Source organism: Ceratotherium simum, chromosome 21, assembly GCF_057802395.1.
Source record: "Ceratotherium simum simum isolate JZ-2026a chromosome 21, ASM5780239v1, whole genome shotgun sequence".
In the NCBI taxonomy this organism is placed as follows: domain Eukaryota; kingdom Metazoa; phylum Chordata; class Mammalia; order Perissodactyla; family Rhinocerotidae; genus Ceratotherium; species Ceratotherium simum.
The window spans coordinates 19,488,596-19,508,996 of NC_141920.1; the positions used below are offsets into that span (position 1 = coordinate 19,488,596).

At 54.0% G+C, this 20,401-nt stretch overlaps 1 protein-coding gene across 2 annotated transcripts in view; it reads right to left on the minus strand.

The window, feature by feature from the left end:
- Nucleotides 1-20,401, minus strand: part of PLCG1 (phospholipase C gamma 1) — a 36,002-nt gene that overhangs the window by 12,183 nt on the left and 3,418 nt on the right. For both annotated transcript variants that reach the window (XM_004430396.2, XM_014787445.2), the window contains exons 2-4: nucleotides 2,257-2,409; nucleotides 2,072-2,165; nucleotides 1,850-1,897 (exon numbers count right to left, since the gene is read on the minus strand). In XM_004430396.2, the coding sequence (XP_004430453.2) occupies nucleotides 1,850-1,897; nucleotides 2,072-2,165; nucleotides 2,257-2,409 (295 nt within the window). The remainder of the gene's footprint in view (nucleotides 1-1,849; nucleotides 1,898-2,071; nucleotides 2,166-2,256; nucleotides 2,410-20,401) is intronic.

Here is a 20,401-nt window from a genome sequence, read left to right on the forward strand (position 1 = left end):
GGGATGTCATTCTCAGCCAAATACCACTACTAGCAACTGAGCACTCTCCTGGGGACTGACAGGGAAGCGTCCCTGCCCTCCAGGGATGCCCTGCCCAGGATATGGGACACTGCTGGGAGACACTGCCAGGCCTGACCACAGGATAGAAAAGATGAGGGGAAAGAGAAGCTTTCTCTCCTGGAAGGTGGTGTCAGGCAGGGGAGGGCAGGCAGCCCTCCTCCCCCTGTCCAAGAGCCTGGCAGGCAGCACAGAGCTCTCTGAGAGGATTCAGCTCTGTACTGACTGGTCCTGGCCACGATCCACAAGTGCTGTTCAGGAAGCACTTGCTCTGCACAGGCGCCGGCTCATCCGCCCCTTAGTCACCCAAGAGGCAGGCTCTGTCAGGGTCCTCACTTGGCAGGCTAGGAAACTGCTGCATCACCAAGCTTTCCCTCCGTGGGCTCTGCCATCAGCATCACCAGCAGGCTGTTATCTCTCCCACTAAAACCACCTCTCTTGCCCCTGCTTACCTCTCCAGCTACTGCCCCCTTCTCTGCTCCCCTTCATGGCAATGCCCTGAAGGAGCCACCCATGCTCCCTTTCATTCCCTGAACCCCCATCCCCACTCCTCCACTGCCCATCTCAAGGTCACCAACTACCTCTGTGGTGTTAAGTCCAAGGGGCACCTCTTAGTCTTCTCCACACTTGACAAGGCCTGGCATAGCTGACTACTCTCTTCTCCCTGGGCTTCCAGAACTCTATACCCTCCAGGTTCTCCTCTTACCTCGAGCTGCTACCATGAGCTGCTACGTCCCTTGGCTGGCTTCTCCTCACCTACCCCATCCCCAGCATGGAGTGGAGCAGCCTGGGACCAGCCACTGGCCTTCTTCCCTTTTTGTGCAGTGCTTACCCCCAGGTGATCTCTAGCCTTAAGGCCTTCTGTGTCATCTAGATGCTCCTCAGATAACATCTCCAGCCCCAACGTCTCCCCTGAACTCATTCTACCCCTGCCTACTCAAGGTTTCTACCTGGACATCTAAGGGCATCATAAAACTTAACACGCCCCAAATGAACTCCTAAGCTCCCCCAAATGTGCTCCTCCCACAGCCTTCCCCATCACAGTCAATGGCAACTCCATCCTTCCAGATGCTCAAGCCAAAAGCTTACTGTCATCCTCGACTCCTCTCTCTCGCACCCCAAAATCAATCTGTTAGGAAATTCTACTGGGCTCTATCTTCGAAACACAGTATAGCCAAAATCCGACCACCTCCTACCACCTGGACATTGACCAAGCCCTGTCCTCTTTCCCTTGGACTGCTGAAGCTGCTTCCTAACTGAGCTCTCTGGCTCTGCCCTGCCCTGTCCAACAGCAGCCAACACACTTGTGTAACTGAGGTCTGGTCACGTCACGCCTCTCTTCAAAACCCTCCGTGGTTTTCCATTTCTTTGACAGCAACAGTCAAAGGTTCCTACGTGACCTAGTCTTTATCCCCTCATCGCTCCTTGGCCCCCTTGGCTGTCACACCATGGCCTCAAAGCCATGAGCTTCAAAGCACCCCCTCACACACTAGAAGGCCACTCTGATCCTCTTTCCAGGACACCCAGAGCCAGTTCTGCACTTCCTGTCTCTGCCCACAGTGGCAGAGCACACAGCTTACTGTCCCTGTCTTCTCTCACCAGTTTGCACCAAGGCCATCAGAGTGCTTTCTAAAGGAGGGTGCTTGTGCCAGAACCAATGCCTACCGCCCAGCCCTGCTTGAGGCAGGTCCCCTGGGTCCTCTGGTTCTCTAGGCAGCCACTCAGAGGCCTGTCTACTGTTCTGGCTGCCCCAACCCACCCTGCTGGGCTAGAGCCACAGCTCAGTACCTACCGGTCCTCACGGTTTCGATCCACTGAGTAGAACTGCTTCCGCAGCCACCTGGAGGGAGAAAAGCCTGAAGTGAGGGCCACTTTTCCGGACAGGGCCAGGCCCAGGCCCGGGGAGGAGATCAGGAGGCAGTGCTGGGCACAGAGAGGTCTGCGTCCCTACCCCTGCTCCCTAGAACCTAATGCCCCCACCCCTAACCCCAAGCATATCAGAAGAGGTTCTTACCTCTCAATCTGCAGGGGTGTGGCCGCCTGCAATGTGTCTTCCATCAGCCAAGTTAAGCCCTTAATCCACATGTTCACTTCATCTTCAGACGTAGCTGCGAGCAAAGGGTAAACAGCTGAGTTGAGGGCACGCACCTCCTGCTGAGCCGGGAGCCAGTGGACATTCCCCTTAACCTTGACTCCTACCTTGCAGGCTCAGGGTCTTCAGGCGGAATTCCATCCCATACAGGATGACAAAGCAGTGTGACTGGTCTGGTCGGAAAGCAGGGTCCTCTTGGTAGCGATCAAAGTCCCGTGAGGTCTTCCCTGGGCGGATCTCCTTGATTTCACGAATGTCAACTAGGAAGGTAGAGAAGAGGCCAAGGTCAGGCTGGAGTCTCAGCGAGTCAGCACCAAAACGAGGGCAGCCTGGTTTCCTCGTTCCCAGGCTCTCCCTTGGGGGGACCACAAAGACTACTCACAGTCCCACTGGGTGATACAAGAGAGCTGGGCTAAGTCTACGGACAGACTTCTGCCAAAAGCTGAGAGGTCTGAGTGCGCTGTCTGGGGGAGCAGGGAGCTCCGTCCTGGGTACCTGCCCTTACTGAGAATATAGGTGGGTCACCCTGACCTGGAAAAGAGCTGGACTCTAAAAAGAGAAATGGGGACCCAAGGCTGTTCTGTGAGGACCATTTCCTAACACAAAGTACACAAACCAGATCATAAAGTCCCAAAGGTAGGGCTGGGGCTGTGCAGGCCCGAATGGGTCTCCGGATCCATGGGAGGAAACAGGGATCAGGCCCAGAGAACTGATGCACCCTGAAAGGGCCCACCCCCTAAAGATACCCCCAAGCAAGTGTCAGGAAGAGGCCTAGTTCCCCGAGGCAGCAGCTGTCCAAGGGGACATTTCCCCATCCTGGCTATCAAAGGGCCTGCTCATACTCCCCCGCCCTCACACAGCACACGCCTGAAGGGCAGATGACACGGAGTGATTCATTTAACTTCTGGTAGTCTCGGTTTTACCACCTATAAAGCAAAGGGCTTCAATTTCTCTAGAGGGCAGGGTGGTAGGAAAAACATGCACGGGCTCTGGGGTGAGACTGCCTGGACTAGAATCCCAGCTCCACCTCATGTTAGCCGTGTGACCTAAGCAGAGTGATACCCACTCTTGACCCCACTGCTTCATTTGTGAACACAGGTAACAAACCACAGCATCGTGAGGGTGTTGGTAAGATCATAACAGCCCAAAGCACCCAGCCGTGTAGGTGGCACATGGTAGGAGCTCATTCGGTGCTGGCTGGCTCCCTCCCCAGAAGCTGCTCAGACCACAGCTTCTGGTCCCAGGCCTGGAAAGGGCCCTGGCACTCTGCAGCACAGGGAAAGGTTGCCCCCGGCCACACACCCACGTTATCCCCTGGTGCTGGCTGGGACCCCGGACAGAGAACAGACTTTCCAGGCCAGGCAAAGAGAGACAGATTTAGGGAGGATCAGGTCAAACAGAAGAAGCCTGGCTTAGCACCAGCGATAACTCTCTCTGAGCACCCCCTTAGCTCTAGAGCCTCTTCAAATGCTCTCAACCCAGACTGCCCTGGAAGATTTGGAGCCAACAGCAGGGCCACATGGTGCCCAGCCAGCCTCTACCCCAGGAGCCCTACCAGCCCGAACTGCATACCACCTTGGCTGGAATGTGGCCACCAAGCTCTCTTCCTGTCCCTCTAGCCACAACTATGCCCCATCTGGAATACGGCATTGCTTCTGGCCCCAACCCCAGCTCCCCCACCACAATATTACTCCTTCTATCTGGGCCCTGCTCCCGTGCCCTCGGCAAAGCCCGTGGGCCTGGTCTTCCAGCTGAAAGCCTTGACCTTCCTGCCAGTTGCACTGTCATCCCCACTCTCCCTTCTCCTCACGAATCAGCCATCTTTCCTGAGTCTTCCGAATCTTTATAAAACATTGTTCTGATCCCTCCCAAGGCTGCTCACTGAGGGAGAATATGTTCCTCCTCCAGCCTCCAAGGCCCTTCATGATGGGGCTCAGTGATTTACCTCCCCAGCTTCTTCCCTCCATCTTCTCTGCTCCATCCACGCTAAGCTGGACCAAGGGCAAGAACAGCCAGTGCTTCCTGTCCCCCATTTCATCTTGGTCCCTATCTGGGGACTGTCTACCTCCCATCCATTCTCTCCCACCAAAGACCCAACTTGGAAGCATCCTCCTGCAGAAATCATACCCTTGACAACTGGCGGCACTATGTGTGTGCGTTCCTCATCTCCCCCTAGGCCAGGCAGGGCCCATCCAGTGCTTACTGAATGAGTGAAGGAACAAATGAAAAAGGCAGGCACACAGGTGGGGGCAGAGGCAACAAAACGAGAGTTGAGTTTTAAAAATGAGCAGTTATACTCAGGAAGAAACAGGGAGGGGGGGAAATTGAGTCACAAAGACCTAGCCTGAAAAGACAGAGTTTCCAAGGATGGAAGGAGGAGCTGAACAGGGGAAATGCCCAGATCAGAAACTGTAAAATAACCACAAGCTCTGCCCTTTGAAACAGAAACCAGCATGCTCTTCCGGTGCAGAGCTGCTGTCATCTACCTCCCACACCTCTCACACAGGCACACAACCTCACACACACAAACACATACAGGCCAGGGCCTGCGTGGTCCACAGCCTGGGCACTTCCTCTCAGCTGCCTGCTAGAGGTAGTCCCAGACGTGGCTACCACCCAGCAAACAGCTCACCACCCGGCAAACAGCTCAAGGGGAGGTCCGAAGCCTGCAGCCAGGCCACATGCACGTGCACATGTGCACACACACACAACACTGCCAGCAGGCCCTATGTAAACTTCTGGCCTGCCCTGTGTTCCTGGGCACATTTCCACTGAGACCAGGTGGAGGCAGAACAGGCTCTCGCCCAAGACAGGAACCAGCTAGGCACAGAGCAGCTCCAGGCCAGGCGTCCAAGTTTCCCAAGCTCCTGCTGGCCACACCTGGCCCATTGTACTTCCCCCTGGAAGGAGGAGTCAGCATGGCCCTGATGCCCTCCAAGTCCATCAAGCCAACAGCAGGTTGAAAGGACGTGACACCAGGGTGAGACACTCTACTAGGTTCTTAAAAGCCACATCCTGTGTGACCTCCCAACCTACTCCTCATCCTCCTGCCTCCCAGAACAAATACAGCAGGGTCCCCTTTCCTGAGAGAGCCAGGGCTGGTCCCCCAGGGACTGCCATCATAGGGAGGAGACTCCCTGGGACAGGCAGGGCCTCTGCCCTAGTTGGGGGGAGAGACAGGCTGAGCCACCCAGCATGGTCTGGGTCAGACCTGCAGTGAGAGAGGAAGAGCAGGAAGAGGGATCCTCCTAGGACCTGGGAGCCTGGGGAGGGGAGGAAACCACACAGAGGAGAGGAGAGTAGCATCCTATTCCCAGAGACCCACCACCCAGCGCTCGACCCCACTCAGAACCATGGGAGAACAACATTCAGGGGAATACCGGGGAGAAGAAAAGCCAGGGGTACTGAGAGGTCCTTGCTAGGCTGGAGACAACGGAGTGAGATGGGGAACCCTCTGAGGACAAGAGCAGCATCCCACAACCAGTGGGCCAGGCCAGCCTGATGTATAGCCAAAGGGAGTGTAGGGCTTTCGCTGATGACAAAGGCCCATCCGCAAGTTCACTCCAACCCAAGGGCCTGGGGTTCCATCGATAAAACCCAGCCAGCTCAGCCCGTCAGGAGCCCCGGTGTGTTCATTCCTCCAAGGACCAGATCCCTGAGGCCCGTGCAAAAGGCTGCCCAGGCTTCAGGAATGGCGTGGGTGTCACCATGCCAAGCATGGCCGTTGTACACAGTGACAAGATAAGCTGCCTGGGTGGTGAAGAGGACTCAGTCCCCAGCATTTAATCACCCACAAACTCTCATGAAGAAATAGAGACCAGCCCTCCTTGAGAGACTCTGGGGTAACGAGGGACCAGCATCACATGAGGGCTGAAGACCTTCTTACCAGCCAGGCTGCCTGGTGCTCTGGGCAGAAGTCTGGGGGCCCTGGTGGCGATCTGCCTCTTCCCACTCCTTCAGGAAGCCTGCCCTGACCATCCCCTTCCTGAAGGCTGCCCAGGCCTAGCAGAGGAGAACCACACAGGTCTTCAGTTCCAGCTGTGCAGCCCTGGGCAGTCCCTCACTCCTCTGGCCTCAGTTTCTCCACCAGTAAACTGGGAATTCCCCCTACCTCACAGGGTTGCAGTAAGGGTCCTGCCAGGAACCACTGGTCCCAGTCAAGTCTGAAGAAGCCTGTCCCCTGTCTGTGCACCTAATGCCATCAGCACGGGGCCTATGTAAGCTGGCAGCAGCGAAGACATCTGTGGCCACCTGCCAGGCCTTGCTGGGGCAAACCCAAACCTAGAAGAGGTAAAGCTGGGCCATAGCTGCCTCGGCCTACGGAAGAGAAATCCACGGTCTCACAGGGATGGGACACCATCGGGGAGGAGTGAGATTCCGAGGCCCCTGAGTTCAGACCAGTCATGCAGACGTGCTCTAAGCCAGAGGCCGCTTCCTGAGCCTGCAGCACCCGGTCTGTGACAGCCACAACACCCCACCTACACACTCGCCAACAGTTGAGGTACATGCACCCCACCACCTCACATACGGTGGGGTGTCAGAATGAAAGAGTAACAGATCTGAAATCACAAAGACCAAGTTTTGGATCCTGTTTCCAAGCGAATAGCTTGGGCCTCGGGCAAGTCTGCTCTCCTCTCTGGTAGGTGAAGTGAAGGTAGATAAAGTGAAGGCTTTAGTGGGGGTGAGCCCATCACAACCCCTCCACCTGCAAACAGACTACTACACAGAGACACCCACAAGGGAGAGTCAGCCTCGGCCTGCCCTGACTGCCCTCAACCTGGGATTGGAAGGAAACATGCTCGCTGCCTGGAGGCAGGGGCCAGCTCTAAGCACTGAGGCAGAATGCCACAACACTGAATTTGCAAAAAAACAAAGCTGGCAAGACCTGGAGGCAGACTCTCTCTTCTTTCCTCTCTTGGCCCAAGGGGAGACTACTTGCCTGAGACCACAGAGACCAGCAGTTACTCAAAGCAGAGGCCTGGGTCATACAGGCCTGGAGACCAACTGCCTTCTGGACATTCTAGTAATGGCAGACGTTCTCCCTTTAAGAGCCTCGGTTTCCTCATCTGAGTCACAGAACTGATCTCAAGCACTTTCGGAGCTGTGCAGCTAGACGGCAACAAAGGGTATTGTTGCTGCTCTCAGGCTCAGCTGAAAACTTGCCTCTGCAGGAGAGAAGGCCCCCACTCCTGGGAGAGCACCCACTCTACTGGATGGGGAGGAGACAGTGCGTGAAGGGAACAAGCTAAATGGCAGGCAGCCAGCCTGGAGCCTGGGAAAGGATAGAGGACAATGACCACAGAGGACCTGTCTGTGCTTGGCTCCTCTGAAGGTAGGGCTGCTTCCTGTTTCGGAATCTCGCTCCCCACCCCCTCCCAGACATCAGGCCACGCCACAAGTCCACCAGCCCTCCTCCTGCCCAGTGCATCAGGCACTGCAGGGATGTGCAGAGGGGCAGCATTCCCGTTGACCAGGCAGAGTCCCAGGATAACAGGAACCGCAGGGAAGAGAAAGGGGGTGACAAGCCTTTTTCAGGGTTCCTTAAGGAGCAGAGCCCATGAGAGTCAGCCAATCCTGCCCCAGGGGGTAAAAACGTGGCTTCACCTTGACTCTGGTGGGCCCTCTGAGGGGAAGAGGGAGCCCAAGCATCAAATCCGAGACCCTAAACTAGACCCAAGCTTCTTGGTCAGGAACTCGTGTCCTAGCATCCCCTGCCCTCAACAAAGCCACTTTCCAAATATCCAAACCTACTGGCCCATTAACCACCCATTAGGCAAGGAGATGTACGGAGAAGAACCGTGAGCAAAAGCATTAGCGAGGTGGGCAGGAGGCACGGCCCACCTCTCAGCCTCATTTGCAAAATAGGGTCACCACGCCTGCCTGCCACCTCCTGCACTGAGCTACCGTGAGATGTTGATGAGACAGGAGACACGAAAGTGATCTTACCACAAAGAGACAAGAGGACGTACTGAAAATTAAACGCCCAAAATGATGAAGGTATGGCCAAGAAAACCACCATACCACCACCACAACAGAAGGAAACGGCACATATCACAAATTTCTGGACATGAAACATGCTTTCACTGAAATATTTCTCTTGAGAGTTTTCCCTTTACAAGGTACATAAGTTAACTGATGTAAACTGCAATAGAAACTACCTATATAAAAATGCATGTAGGGGGCCGGCCCAGTGGCGTAGCGGTTAAGTGCGCCCGCTCCGCTTCGGCACCCTGGGGTTCGCAGGTTCGGTTACTGGGCGCGCACCGACACACCGCTTCTCAAGCCATGCTATGGCGGCGTCCCATATAAAGTAGAGGAAGATGGGCACGGATGTTAGCCCAGGGCCAGTCTTCCTCACTAAAAAAAAAAAAAAAAAAAAAAAAAAAGCATGTAAATACAGTGTACAACTTAAAAAAGCTGCAACTCATGATAAATATGAAAAGCCTTCTTAAAATCTAAAGAACATGGAAGAGGTAAGTGAATATTACCTGGACAGGTCCCTTGCCCTCTGGGGATTTTCACTACCCCCACAGGTGGGATGTGGGCCCCCAGGTCCCCTCCAGGCCTGTGTGCCTAGCCCTGCAGGAGGAGCTGGAAGAAGGTGGGGAAAGCCCAGTCCTCCTCAAAAGAGTCTAAATCCAATCAAGGCAATGAGACCCACAGATCCCAGCCCCGCAATGGCTCACAGCACTCCTTCCTACCTCTGAGCCTTTGCACGTGCCAGACCTACCTTCCCATGTAAGTCTCCGCCAGGCCCAGCCCAGTGGCATACTCAGTGCTCCACCACTCTTGTAACTATCTAGTACTTTCTGGTGTCTAGGCCACTGGCGTGTAAGCTCCCCAAGGAGGAAACCACATTTGATTCTTCTCTCCATTCCCCAAACCCAGGTCCTGGGGAGGCCTCAAAATGTTTACAGAGCGCTTAGGAGCAGGAATGAACACATGAAGAGTTAGACTCCAGAGTTAATTATCTAAGAGAGGCAACAAAGGCCACAGAAGCTCTAAGATGGTATCAGGGATGGCTTCCTGGAAGAGGTGGTGCAGTGGGGCAACAAAGGCTGAGGAGCTACAACAAATATGCAAATGTAGTGATCAGTGAGGTGACTATGGGGACAGAAAAAGGAAGAACCAGGCACAGTCTGGGGGGACATGGCCCCTGGGAACCAGTGGAATCTGGAAACACTGGGAAGTCCCTGCACAAAGGTTCCTGCAGCCAGTGGGAACCATGGGAAGCTAATGGAGCTTCAGGGAAAACAGAACAAAAGAGGCAGGGCTCCCTGAGCACCATGCCCTGCTTGGCTCTAAGCCAAGGACACCAGGCAATTGAGAAGAGTGGGTCCCAGGGGTCAGGAGAGGTGTGCAGATCTTCCCAGAAACGATCTCTCATCAATCACCCTCTCCACGCACAGCCTGGGGCAAATAGATGAGCCATTCCCAGTCCCCCCGCCCATCAAGCTAGCCACCTCCTTCATCACCCTCCAAAGAAACTGCATAACCCAGGGTCTGAAGGAGCACAAATGGGCCTGAGCCTTCTCCTCCCAGAGGATGCTGAGATGGAGAAAGGAAGCCACAAGGGGAAGCGACTGCCATCCAGTCAATTCCCGGCCCCATACCTCTGCCACCCCTACACACAGAGGTTCCTGCACAGCTCTCCAAAGGTAGGGCAGGCACTGTACCCCAGAGCTCCTTTCACAGGGGCCAGAGTTTGGGGCTCTACACCCCAGGGTGCCTGTCCCAGGGAGGAACTTAACAGCTTTGACAGAGTTTTCACAGCTCTGAAGGAAAAGGATGGAGGTGGCTGAAGAAGAGACAAAGAACCTGGACACAGGAGGGAAAAGAGCCTGATGCAGCAGGAGCCAGGGGCACGGGATGGCTAGCAGCTTCCATGCTAGCCGCCTATTGCCCAAGGCCCCTGGAAGGAGTGTGAGATGCACTCTCCCCAATTCTCCTCTCTGTTCTGAGGCTATAACCTTCCTCCTCCTCCCTTCCAACATAAAAAGGAGCAGCTCCCAGCTCTCAGCAGAGGATGGCAAAAGCAGAGGGGTGGGTAGCTCTCTACCTCCATTTTACAGACGAGGATCCAGGCTTGGAGACCTAGGGCCACAGGATCACACAGCACAGGGAAGGCAAAGCCGGAGCTTATCTCCTTCCCATTCCTGTGCAGCAGATGCCTTCAAACCAGACCAGCAGGGGACCCAGGCCCAGAGCTCCCTCCCAGGATGCACACAGGAAAACCCTAGCCAAACCCTGGAGTTCAGGGCACACCAAGGGCAGAGCTCAGCACCTGCTCTCAGCTGGGGGTTTTCGTCAGTCACTGTTCCCCAAACACCTGACAGAGAAGAGCAGCCAGGCCTGACTCGGCATCCGGCCCCTCTCCCACCTTGATAAACAGGAAAAAGCCATTCAGACAGCTGGATGGAGGTCTGTGGGATCCTTCTACATGGGACCCCACACCCCTATGTACTAACTGCTTCAGGTCACAGATTGTAAAGGATCCTTGCCAGTACATGAATCATCTGGAGTCTAGATTCTAGACGAACGTCCTCTTTGGAGCAATGAGGAAATGGAGGCTCCAAAGGGTCTTGTCATGGTCACATGGTGGTTCAGGGCAGAACTGAGACCCACTGCAGTGGCCCCACAGCAGCCATCATCCCTGACATTGGGTATGCAGAGAAAAAGCAGGGCAGCCCCAGAGAGCCTTCACACCATCCAGGCAGACAGCCTTCTTCCCTAGGACACTAGACTAATCCCACTCATTTCAGAGGTGGGAACAGCATGCCCAGTTCCCAAAGGAAGGAAGAGAAAGAAGGCCCCACCCAGAGAACTCAAAGCTGTGAGAGAACTGAGCTGCTGTCTGTTAGGCTTATTCATTCATTATATCATCCAATCAAACATGTATTAGGCATCTCTCTACTCCATGCCAGGCCTTGGGCTGGGTCCTGGGTAAACAGAGATCAATAAGGCATTTGAGTTCCTGCCCTTGAGAAAGCTCCTGCCTGGTGGAGGAAACAGATGGGGAAGCAGATAACTATGAGGTCGTGCAAGAGTGGAACAACAGGGAGATGTCTGTGGTGCTGAGAGCGCAGAGAAAGTGAGCAGTTCTCCTTGGGAAGTCTCGGACTGCTCCGCAGAAGGCAGGTCGGGAGAGCTGTGCTGCCCGAGTCAGGCAGAGGGGATCACAGAAGCCAAGGCATCAACGCAGCAGCTTGGTTGTTCAGTTTCGTGGACGAGGGGGAGGGAAAGTGGGCCTACATTGGCCTTCAACACCAGTTAAGGGAAAGCCAAAGCAGGGAGAGGGGGCTGCCCCCAACTTTTCTGCCCGAGCCTAGATGACTCCCCAGGCAGCCCACAGGTCAGCCTCTCAGGCAGAGGTTCTGTGCACTCTGACCTCTGCCTCCTCTGCAGGCTGATGCTGCCCAAGTTCTTTCTAGATGGTATATGTCTGCCAGGCCCCCAGCTACAGGAGAGAGGCTAAGGGCCCAAGAGGGCCAGGTCACAGAGCTGTCAAGGACCACAAAAGGCCCAACGAAATGCCCCCACAGTATATTCAGGCCACCTGAAGAACCAGAGTACTGAGCATAAGTCACTTTTCTATCCTCCTCTTTCCTGACCCTCAGAGTAATCAATACAGTTGACCACGCCCTCCCTTCCTGCTTGAAACTCTGCCCTTGACTTCTCCCTCACAACGTCTCCTGGTTGTCCTGCTTCTTCTTGGGCTCCAGACCTACCCCCATTACATGCTGGCCTTTGTCAAGGCCAAGGCCAAGACACTCTCATCTCCTGATGCTCTACCTTCTCCCTAGTCAATGTCATCCACACCCACAGCGTTAATTACCTCCTATTACAGATCATTCACAAACACACAGCTCTAGCCTAATCCTCGCCTCTAAGCTTCAGACCCTTCAATCCAACTGCCTACTTGCCACCTCCACCTGTTCACCTCAAAACCACCTCAAAGTCAACTCCTCAAAACCAAACACATTATCTTCTCTCACCAAAACCCAGACCTCTTGCCACACCTCTTAGGTGAGCTAACAACATCACCTCCAAAAAGGTGCATAAACTAGAAACCTTAGAATCATCCTTAACATCTCCTTTTCTCTCACTACCCCCTAATCTAATCCTTGAACAAGTGCTACGGACTTTATTATTCACAACCATATTTACTGAACACCTACATGAGTGGACACATCATGAGTGGACACATGAGTGTATTTTTTTAAATTGATGTTTTAATAGTTTATAACACTGTGAAATTTTGGGCTGTACATTTTTTTTTTTTTTTAAAGATTTTATTTATTTATTTTTCCCCCAAAGCCCCAGTACATAGTTGTCTGTCATAGCTGCACATCCTTCTAGTTGCTGTATGTGGGACGCGGCCTCAGCATGGCTGGAGGAGTGGTGCCTCGGTGCGCACCCGGGATCCGAACCCGGGCCGCCGGCAGCGGAGCGCACGCACTTAACCGCTAAGCCACGGGGCCGGCCCTGGGCTGTACATTTTTGTTTGTCCATCGCCATATATACGTCTCCCTTCACCCCTTGTGCCCACCCCCTACCCCCATTGCCCCTGGTAACCACAATACAGTTTTCTCTGTCCATGTGTTGGTTTATATTCCACATATGAGTGAGATCATACAGTGTTTGTCTTTCTCTTTCTGGCTTATTTCACTTAACATAATACCCTCCAGGCCCATCCATGTTGTTGCAAATGGGACGATTTTGTCTTTTTTTATGGCTGAGTAGTATTCCATTAACACACGTGTATTTTAAGGCTCTTTGACTCACTGTCCTCTCCACTGGAGGGTTAGCTCCTGAGGGCATGGACCATGTCTGTCAGCTTCAATGCCCCAGTGCCTAGCAGGAAATGGAATGTGTCAGAAGAAAGAAAAATCTGGGGCCTCCCCTCCCCAAGGAAAAATCAGAGGCCTCTGACTGGGGACTCAAGTGATAGGGGCTGAAGTTGGGGGACAGGTGGGAGGGGACACAGGTGCCTCCCGTTGTGGAGCTTGCTGAGCCCCGTGCACCTCACCACCCCAGCCCTGGCTCCCCACCTCTTCAGTTTCCATGTGACTGCTACAACAGGCCCTGCTCCCTTCTGGGGGAGATGTGAGGCCACCCCTTAACCCCCCAGCAGAGTCAACCTTGCTAGGAGGTTGGAGCCATCCTAAGTAATGAAGGCAGTCATCAAGCCGGAGGCCTGCTTGCTCACATGCCCTCTTCTGCACACCCCACTAGGCTCTCCCGTCTTAGTGCTGCTTGGCCCAGCCTCTCCTTAGCATCTGGCCACACTCCCTTTGGGCCACGCCAGCCTAAGCCAAGCCACTCTTCTCCTTGTCCTCCTTTTGCTTCCTGGGGAGGCAAGGCCCCAGTGCATGATCTAGTCTCTGACCTCACTCTGAGGCAGGAGGGAATTCACCCATTCGCTGCCTCCCCAGGAAGCCCAGCTCAACTCTTCAAAATCACCTGCCCTATTGAGAGGGATGGCTACCTTGAGACTTCTTCCTCTTCCTGATTTTAATTCCCTAGTTTTACCCTCCTAAGACAGCTTCTGGCCTCCCCTCCCCTAGCACAGGTCCTAGGAGAGTGCCTCCCCACTCCCTACCCCAGTCTGCAGAGCCTCAACCTCCCAGTGTGGGCCAGTTCTCAGGCCAGGGACCAGGATATCCTCATGGGAACAGTCCAGGCACCAGGCGTTCTGTTCTCCCTGGAGGGGATGCTCTCTGTATTTCACTGCTGGCCCCAAGATGCCCTGAGTAAAATCCCTGACAAAGTGACATATGCTACCTTTTCTAACCTCCTTGGTAAATACGCTAAGAACTCCCTAGAAAAACCACAGTCCCAGTTAGGAACTGACAAGTAAACACAGGCACATTATACTCCATTATTGCTGTGGGTGGAGGAAGGGACTAGGGTAGGAAGAAGAGGGTGCCTCCACACAGCTGGAGGACCATCAGGTAGAACAGGTGGAAGTGGTCTGCAGAGCCTCAGAGAGGGACCCGTCACCCCCTGCTCCGTCACTGCCCAACCTCCCAGCTGACCTCCTGCCCCCAAGTTGGCTGAGAAGCCTTTGGGACTGTGGCCAACTCCTTCCTAGGTTAGTCACTCCAGGAACTCAGGCCCACACTTTCTGGGCCTGAGACTGAAGTCACTTAATCCCATGGGGTTAGAATTCCCCCACCACACACCCACAGCTACACAGCCAGAGTGGTCAATGCCCTACTCCCCCCACAGGCAGGGCCAAGCCCAGGACACTGTGAGCTGGGGCATCCCTTAAACAACCACTGCCCTTAGGACATTTTAGCTCAGCCATATCCCCAGGTGTCCAAGAAAACAGGAAGCCAACCACAAAGTGAACGGCCCACCCCTACCAAGTTAGAATTAGATCTCACACAAACAAGTGGTCAAGCTCACCGTGGCCCAAGCCCTCACCAGTCTGGTCAGTGGTTCGCTGCCAGGGCCTGGAGCTTCGGTCAGATGGCCAACTCGTCACTGCACCCACGCCTTGCTCCCAGGCACCTCACAGTCTTTGTACAGATCCTCTAACCAAGGCTGGCGTGCCAGCCAGCCACAGGCTGCTACAGAGAGGAAGCTGATTCTGTCTGGACCCTCGGGTTCAGCCTACAGCACTTTAGGCACAACTGTCTCCTGCTGGCCCCGGGCTTTCATGGTTTTCTGCATGTTCCAGATCGCAAGCTTCCCAGGATGAAGGACCAGGTCACCTCCTTTTCTTGCTTCCTAACCCCAGTCTCCTCTATGCCAGGCCTGGGCTCAGCAAAGGAGATGCCAGTCTTCTGCAGGAGAAAGCCCCACCCCATTTATTCTGTATCCTGAGTCTTGCTGAAGCCAGGGCCACCCGCCAACACCGGGAAGGGCCCGGAAGGAAGCAGCAGAGCCTATACACAAAGCCTACATGTGGGCTATAAAAAGGAGGCCTCTCTGCTTCCCCCAGGATGGGCCCGGTTCCTAGGGGGTGATGAGTGGGGGAGCGAGCTAGTACTTGTGCCTGGGCACACAGCCACTACAGCCTCTCAAAGGCCAGCCAAGCACCACCTCGAAAGGAATGAGTCTGACAAGGAGGCGAGAGTGAACATTAAGGGCTGAGCCAGGAATGCAAGCAGAGATTCTCCAAGCCCCATCTCTGGGGACCACAGCCTCCCCTAAAGCAACCGACTCCATCGTCCCCCATTGCCTCTTCCCCTAACCCCAGAGTATTCAATGACCACCCCCTTCTCACACTTCTTTCCTTATCCTCTGGGGGCCAAGAGCACTCCCTAGAGGCCTTCCAGGCATCCATATTCCCCACTCTGGAGGCCCCAGCAGATCCAGCAAAGGAGCTCTGGGGAGCAGCTGTGATGAGAAGCAGTGAGAGGCTCTAATTCTGAGGTGATAGCAGGAAATTGGCCACGACAGACTAGACTCAGGGGCAGCTCAAGCATGGGCACATGTGTTGGGAGAAGGTAGGGAGATGACAATTAGGCAAGGGCACAGCTATAAGACCTCAAAGTCTGAACACAAAGATACCTATTTCAAAGACTCCAGCCAAGGCAGCCCCTTGACCCACACGGGCAGCAGTCTACTCTGCCACAGCACCAGGGCCACCCTCATCGCACCCCGTGCCCAAGTCACAGGATTTAATTCCTCCCCAGCCTCCATTCTCTGAATCCCTCTCCAAACTAGTTTACCCAGAGTTGAGGCTCTGCACCAGTGGGCTGACCCAGAGCCATTGAGGCCACTCTTCAGGGACAGTGGAGTGGCTTGTCATGGACACGCACATGTAGCATAAGGGAGAAATGAGCCTGGGTTGTTGTCAGCCACTGAGATGGGGGTCGTTTGTATCACAGCACACCCTCCTCTCTCCTGACTGAAGCAGCCTCTGGCTTGTTTCCTTCACAGCAATGCCCAGGTCCCGTAATTATGTTTCTGTCTGGCTGAACATCTACCTTAACCTTGATGTTCACTCCTGGACCCTACGGGACTTGGCATGTCAGCAGATGCCACAGTCCAAAGCCAGGGAAGCACAAGTGGTGTCTTGCTTGTTCAGTGTGCCACAGAGGCCCAAGAAAGCTGGAATTTGGGGTGTCTGTTTTTTAAGGAAAGAGTAGCTATGGTGATATGGAAAGCACAGCAAGCTAGAGAACCACTGCCTCCGTGAACAAGCCAGAGGTTGGCATCATCACGTCCAGCTCAGCACGCCTAACAGAGTGGCTGGGGCCACAATAAACGTGGGACAAACAAGGAACGCATGGATGAATGCCTGCACTGCAGCTGTTACCAGGGTCTGGAAAGGCCCATCTCAGAGCACCTAAAGCATGCAGCCTCAGGTTCCCATTTCCCTGGCAGAGGCTCAGGTGCAGCTGTCGTCACGAGCCAGTAAGAGCACGGCAGGGTGAGGCTCTTCTGTCCCTCCACCTCAAATCAGTTGCCGTCTTCGCCCCCTGTAGGAGTGAGGGAAAGCATCTCGACAGGGTGCTGTGGCAAGATGAGGGCAGCAGAGATCTAGATGGAGGTACTGAGTCCAGTTTGTCCACAGACGGAAGCCCGGGCTGGTCAAACAGCACATCAGGCCAGAGGGCAGAGTAGAGGTCAGATAGCTCTGTCTACATAAAAAACATCTCTGGTCCTATAGAACAGTCCATCTTATTGTCATTTTCTCCAGAGTAGAAGAATAAACTGAATATTGTCGTGAGTATCAGCAATCCTAGGCTCTGGTCCCAGCACTGCCATGAACCAGCTGCGTGGCCTTACCTTGGGGCCTTGGTTTCCTCATCTGTAGGAGAGGCCTGATCACTCCTGCCCCCACCTCAATTCGTGGAGCTGGGGTGGAGCTCAAACAACACAGTGGATGAGAAAACGCTCTGTGAACTCTAATGCACTATTCAAATACCCGATTTTTCCCTGGCCCCAGGTCCTCTGTGCACAGACTCAGGGAGGGAACAAAGAAAATGAGTAGGAAACAGACTTCTAGCAGGTTGTCAGAGCAGCCACTGGTGGCCAAGCTTGGCAGCAGAAAAAAACTGGAGCTCTGCAGTTAGTTAAGGGGAAGCAAAGGAAACAAACACTTATGAAGAAACCAAATGCTGTGCTGAGCACTTTCACAGAAAACCTCTTACTCTCCTATATGATCTCATTTGACTATCGTTAATATACAGCTCCATGAGGAAGAAATTACTTTTACAGCTGAAGATCAGTTTCAGATAGGTTAAAATAACTCGCCCAAGGTCACAGAAGAGCTGAGACTCGAACCCAAATCCGACTGATTTTAGCCACATACCTCTGGTCACTGCTGCCCAATTACCAACGGCTGCTGGAGGCCACTCCTCACCCTTGGCTCTGCCTAGAGTCTTGCCACCTGTTACCATGCTGCTCTCAAAGACTCCCCCCAGGGAAATGCAGGCACCATGCTTCTCTAAACAAAGCACTCTACAAGGAGCGCCAGAACATTCCCCTCTTCCTATCCCACCCCCATTTCTCCTAGGACTCTCCTCAAAGTCCCCACTTACTTCTCCAATTCTACGAGAGGGAGTGGAGAGGGGAAAAAAGTCTCCTATCTCCTAATATCAGGCTTTGGTGACATTAGGCCTCACTTCCTCCAACTCATCCATCTCTAGCTGCCGCCTTCTTCTTCTTCTTTTTTTTTTTTTGTGAGGAAGATTGGCCCTGTGCTGACATCTGTCGCCAATCTTCCTCCTCTTCTTTTTCTCCCCAAAGCCCCAGTACATAGTTGTGTGTCACAGTCGTAGAGTTGTAGCTCTTCTAATGGGACATCGCCTCAGCATGGCTTGATGAGCGGTGAGTAGGTCTGCACCCAGGACCCCAACTGGCGAACCCCGGGCTGCTGAAGCGGAACGCACAAACGTAACCGCCACGCCACGGGGCCAGCCCCAATCTCTGGCCTTCTTGAAACCATGTCCCAGTGGAAAGGGCACAGAGTGGGAAGAGATGCCATGAGTTAATGGAGACTGACATGGGCAGTGACAGTAGAGGCAGAGGCAGGCCCCAGCACAGAGGTGGTGGCATCAAAACACTTCCTAGAAGACAGGGGTGTCCCACCAATGTGTTCAGATAGCATTTCTCTGGGCAAGACACTCAGAAACAGGCAAATCTGGACACCTTCATATGATACCAAAGCAGCTGCTTCCAGCCAACTGCCCTGTCACCTTGCAAGTGTCAGCAGTGGACAAAAGTCCTGACAACAGAGGGGCTGCTCAGAGCTTTGAGAGAGAGGATGGGTGGGCCACCTTGTCTCTAAATCAAATGGCTTGGTGGCCAGGCACCAGTCCCCACAACACAACAGGTGCATTTACTCCGTTCTGCTATTGGGTCCTCCTGGGGAACTTAATCCTCATCTTCCTACTTGTCAGAGCTCCCACACCTCAAGCACTTACACAGTGCCCACTGATGTGAAGCAGTTTACACAGATTCTCATCAAAACCCTGATGAGATAAATGCAGTTTGTTACTATCCCCCTTTCACAGATGAGGAGGCCAGAGAGAGCAAGTCACACACTCAGGGTCACAGAGCAAGTAAGTTGCACAACGGGTTTTTACCCTAGGCAGTCTGAGGTCAGAGCCCAAATGCTAACCACCTATACTCCACTGTCTCATCCCTCCAGACTCAGCCCCTCCCCTCCACCACCACTGCATCTCCGCCCTGCCTCAGCAAGGTCTTTCCCGTGCTCATCAGCTCTCTTGCAAACTGCAGTAGCTCACTGGTCTCCCTCCTCAACCTCTCCCAGACAAACATGCAAGACAGTCCTGCTTCAGCCTCTGCTGACAGCCACTGCCTACAGGATGGAGTGTAACCCATGAGCACAGCACACCATGCCCTCCCAAAGCTGCCCCCAACCAGCCCCAGCCTCGTCTCTACCACACCAAATGCATTCTCAACCCCTGCACAGTGATCCCAGTGCCTCAGCCTGGGCACAATCATCCAAGGCCCAGCTCATATGTCACCTCCCCTGTGAAGCCGTCCCTGGCTCTCTCCTCTCAACCCCCAGCTCCCTAAGCAGAGCTTAGTACTCTGCCTCACAGAGCTCTTTGAGTGAACCTTTATTATGGCACGTAACACTCGGGGTGATAATTACATGTTACCAAATCTGTCTCTGCCAAGAGTCTGGGAGTTCCTCAATGGCACAGACCATGTCTTATTCATCTTTTGAACCCTCAGTGCCTAGCACTGAGTAAATAGGAGGTATTCAAACAATATTAATTGAACAAATAAATGTCCCTCATTCCAAGGGATTACCCAAAACAAGGTTAGTGGCCAAGATCTCTCACTGGTGACTCAAGCCTGTGCATCTATGTACGTGTATGTGTACACACACACACGCACGCACACACGGAGAAACTGGAGGTGGTTGGGGGTCCCTATGCTGGGAATGCTCAGCTCTTCCAGTCATCTCTGAAGCAGGCCCCTTTCCCAGGTTCACAGGAAAGAGAGGGGCCCAGCTGGACGGGGGCCTGGCATGGCTCGTCTGGAAACCCACACATACATCAGGGCAAGCTTGGGGTACTGAGGAAACACTAAGAGGTCTGACTTCCCCTGGAAAAACTGCAGTCAGACAGGAAACACACAGGCAGGGATGCCTAGCTCTGGAGATCCGGACACATGTTCTTGCCCCTCTCCCACTGGGAGCAACCAGCCAGTACAAAGAAAACTCCTGATGACACCAGGCCTCCCCCATCAGGCACCTTGGGCCTAGCCCTCAGAGCAGGCCTCAGGGTCTGTCTCCTCACCATTCTGACAGCCACAGGGGTCAAGCCCCAGACGGCGGGTCCCACTACCACCTCCTCTCTGAGCCTACCTGCCTTGTCCAGGGGACTTTGCTTTATTCTGCACCCCCTACTCCACTGTCTGTCAAAGGCACCACTCGGAATTGTCATTGTCTGTTTTAGTTTCCCTGAGGGCAAGGACCTGTTTTCATTCACTGCCTAAGGGGGCCTAGCATCTAGAAGAGTATCTACAGAATAAAAGATGAAAGCCTGTAGCTCCAAAAGTCCCCACAGACGTGCTTGGCTGGCATTCAGAGCCCTCCATGGAGTCTCCACCCAGGTCACTGTGCCCACAATGGCCCTTGAGTGAACCATCTCACCCCAGAAGACACCAGAAAGAAAAGACCCTAGAGAGGCTGAGGCTGTCTGTAATGTACGGTCTGAGCATGAAGGTTTCTCCTCACAGAGGAGCAACAGAGACCACAGGGACACAGGGCCTGTGCTTAGAGTCCTCTTGGGCCTGGTCAGCCAGCCACTGGCT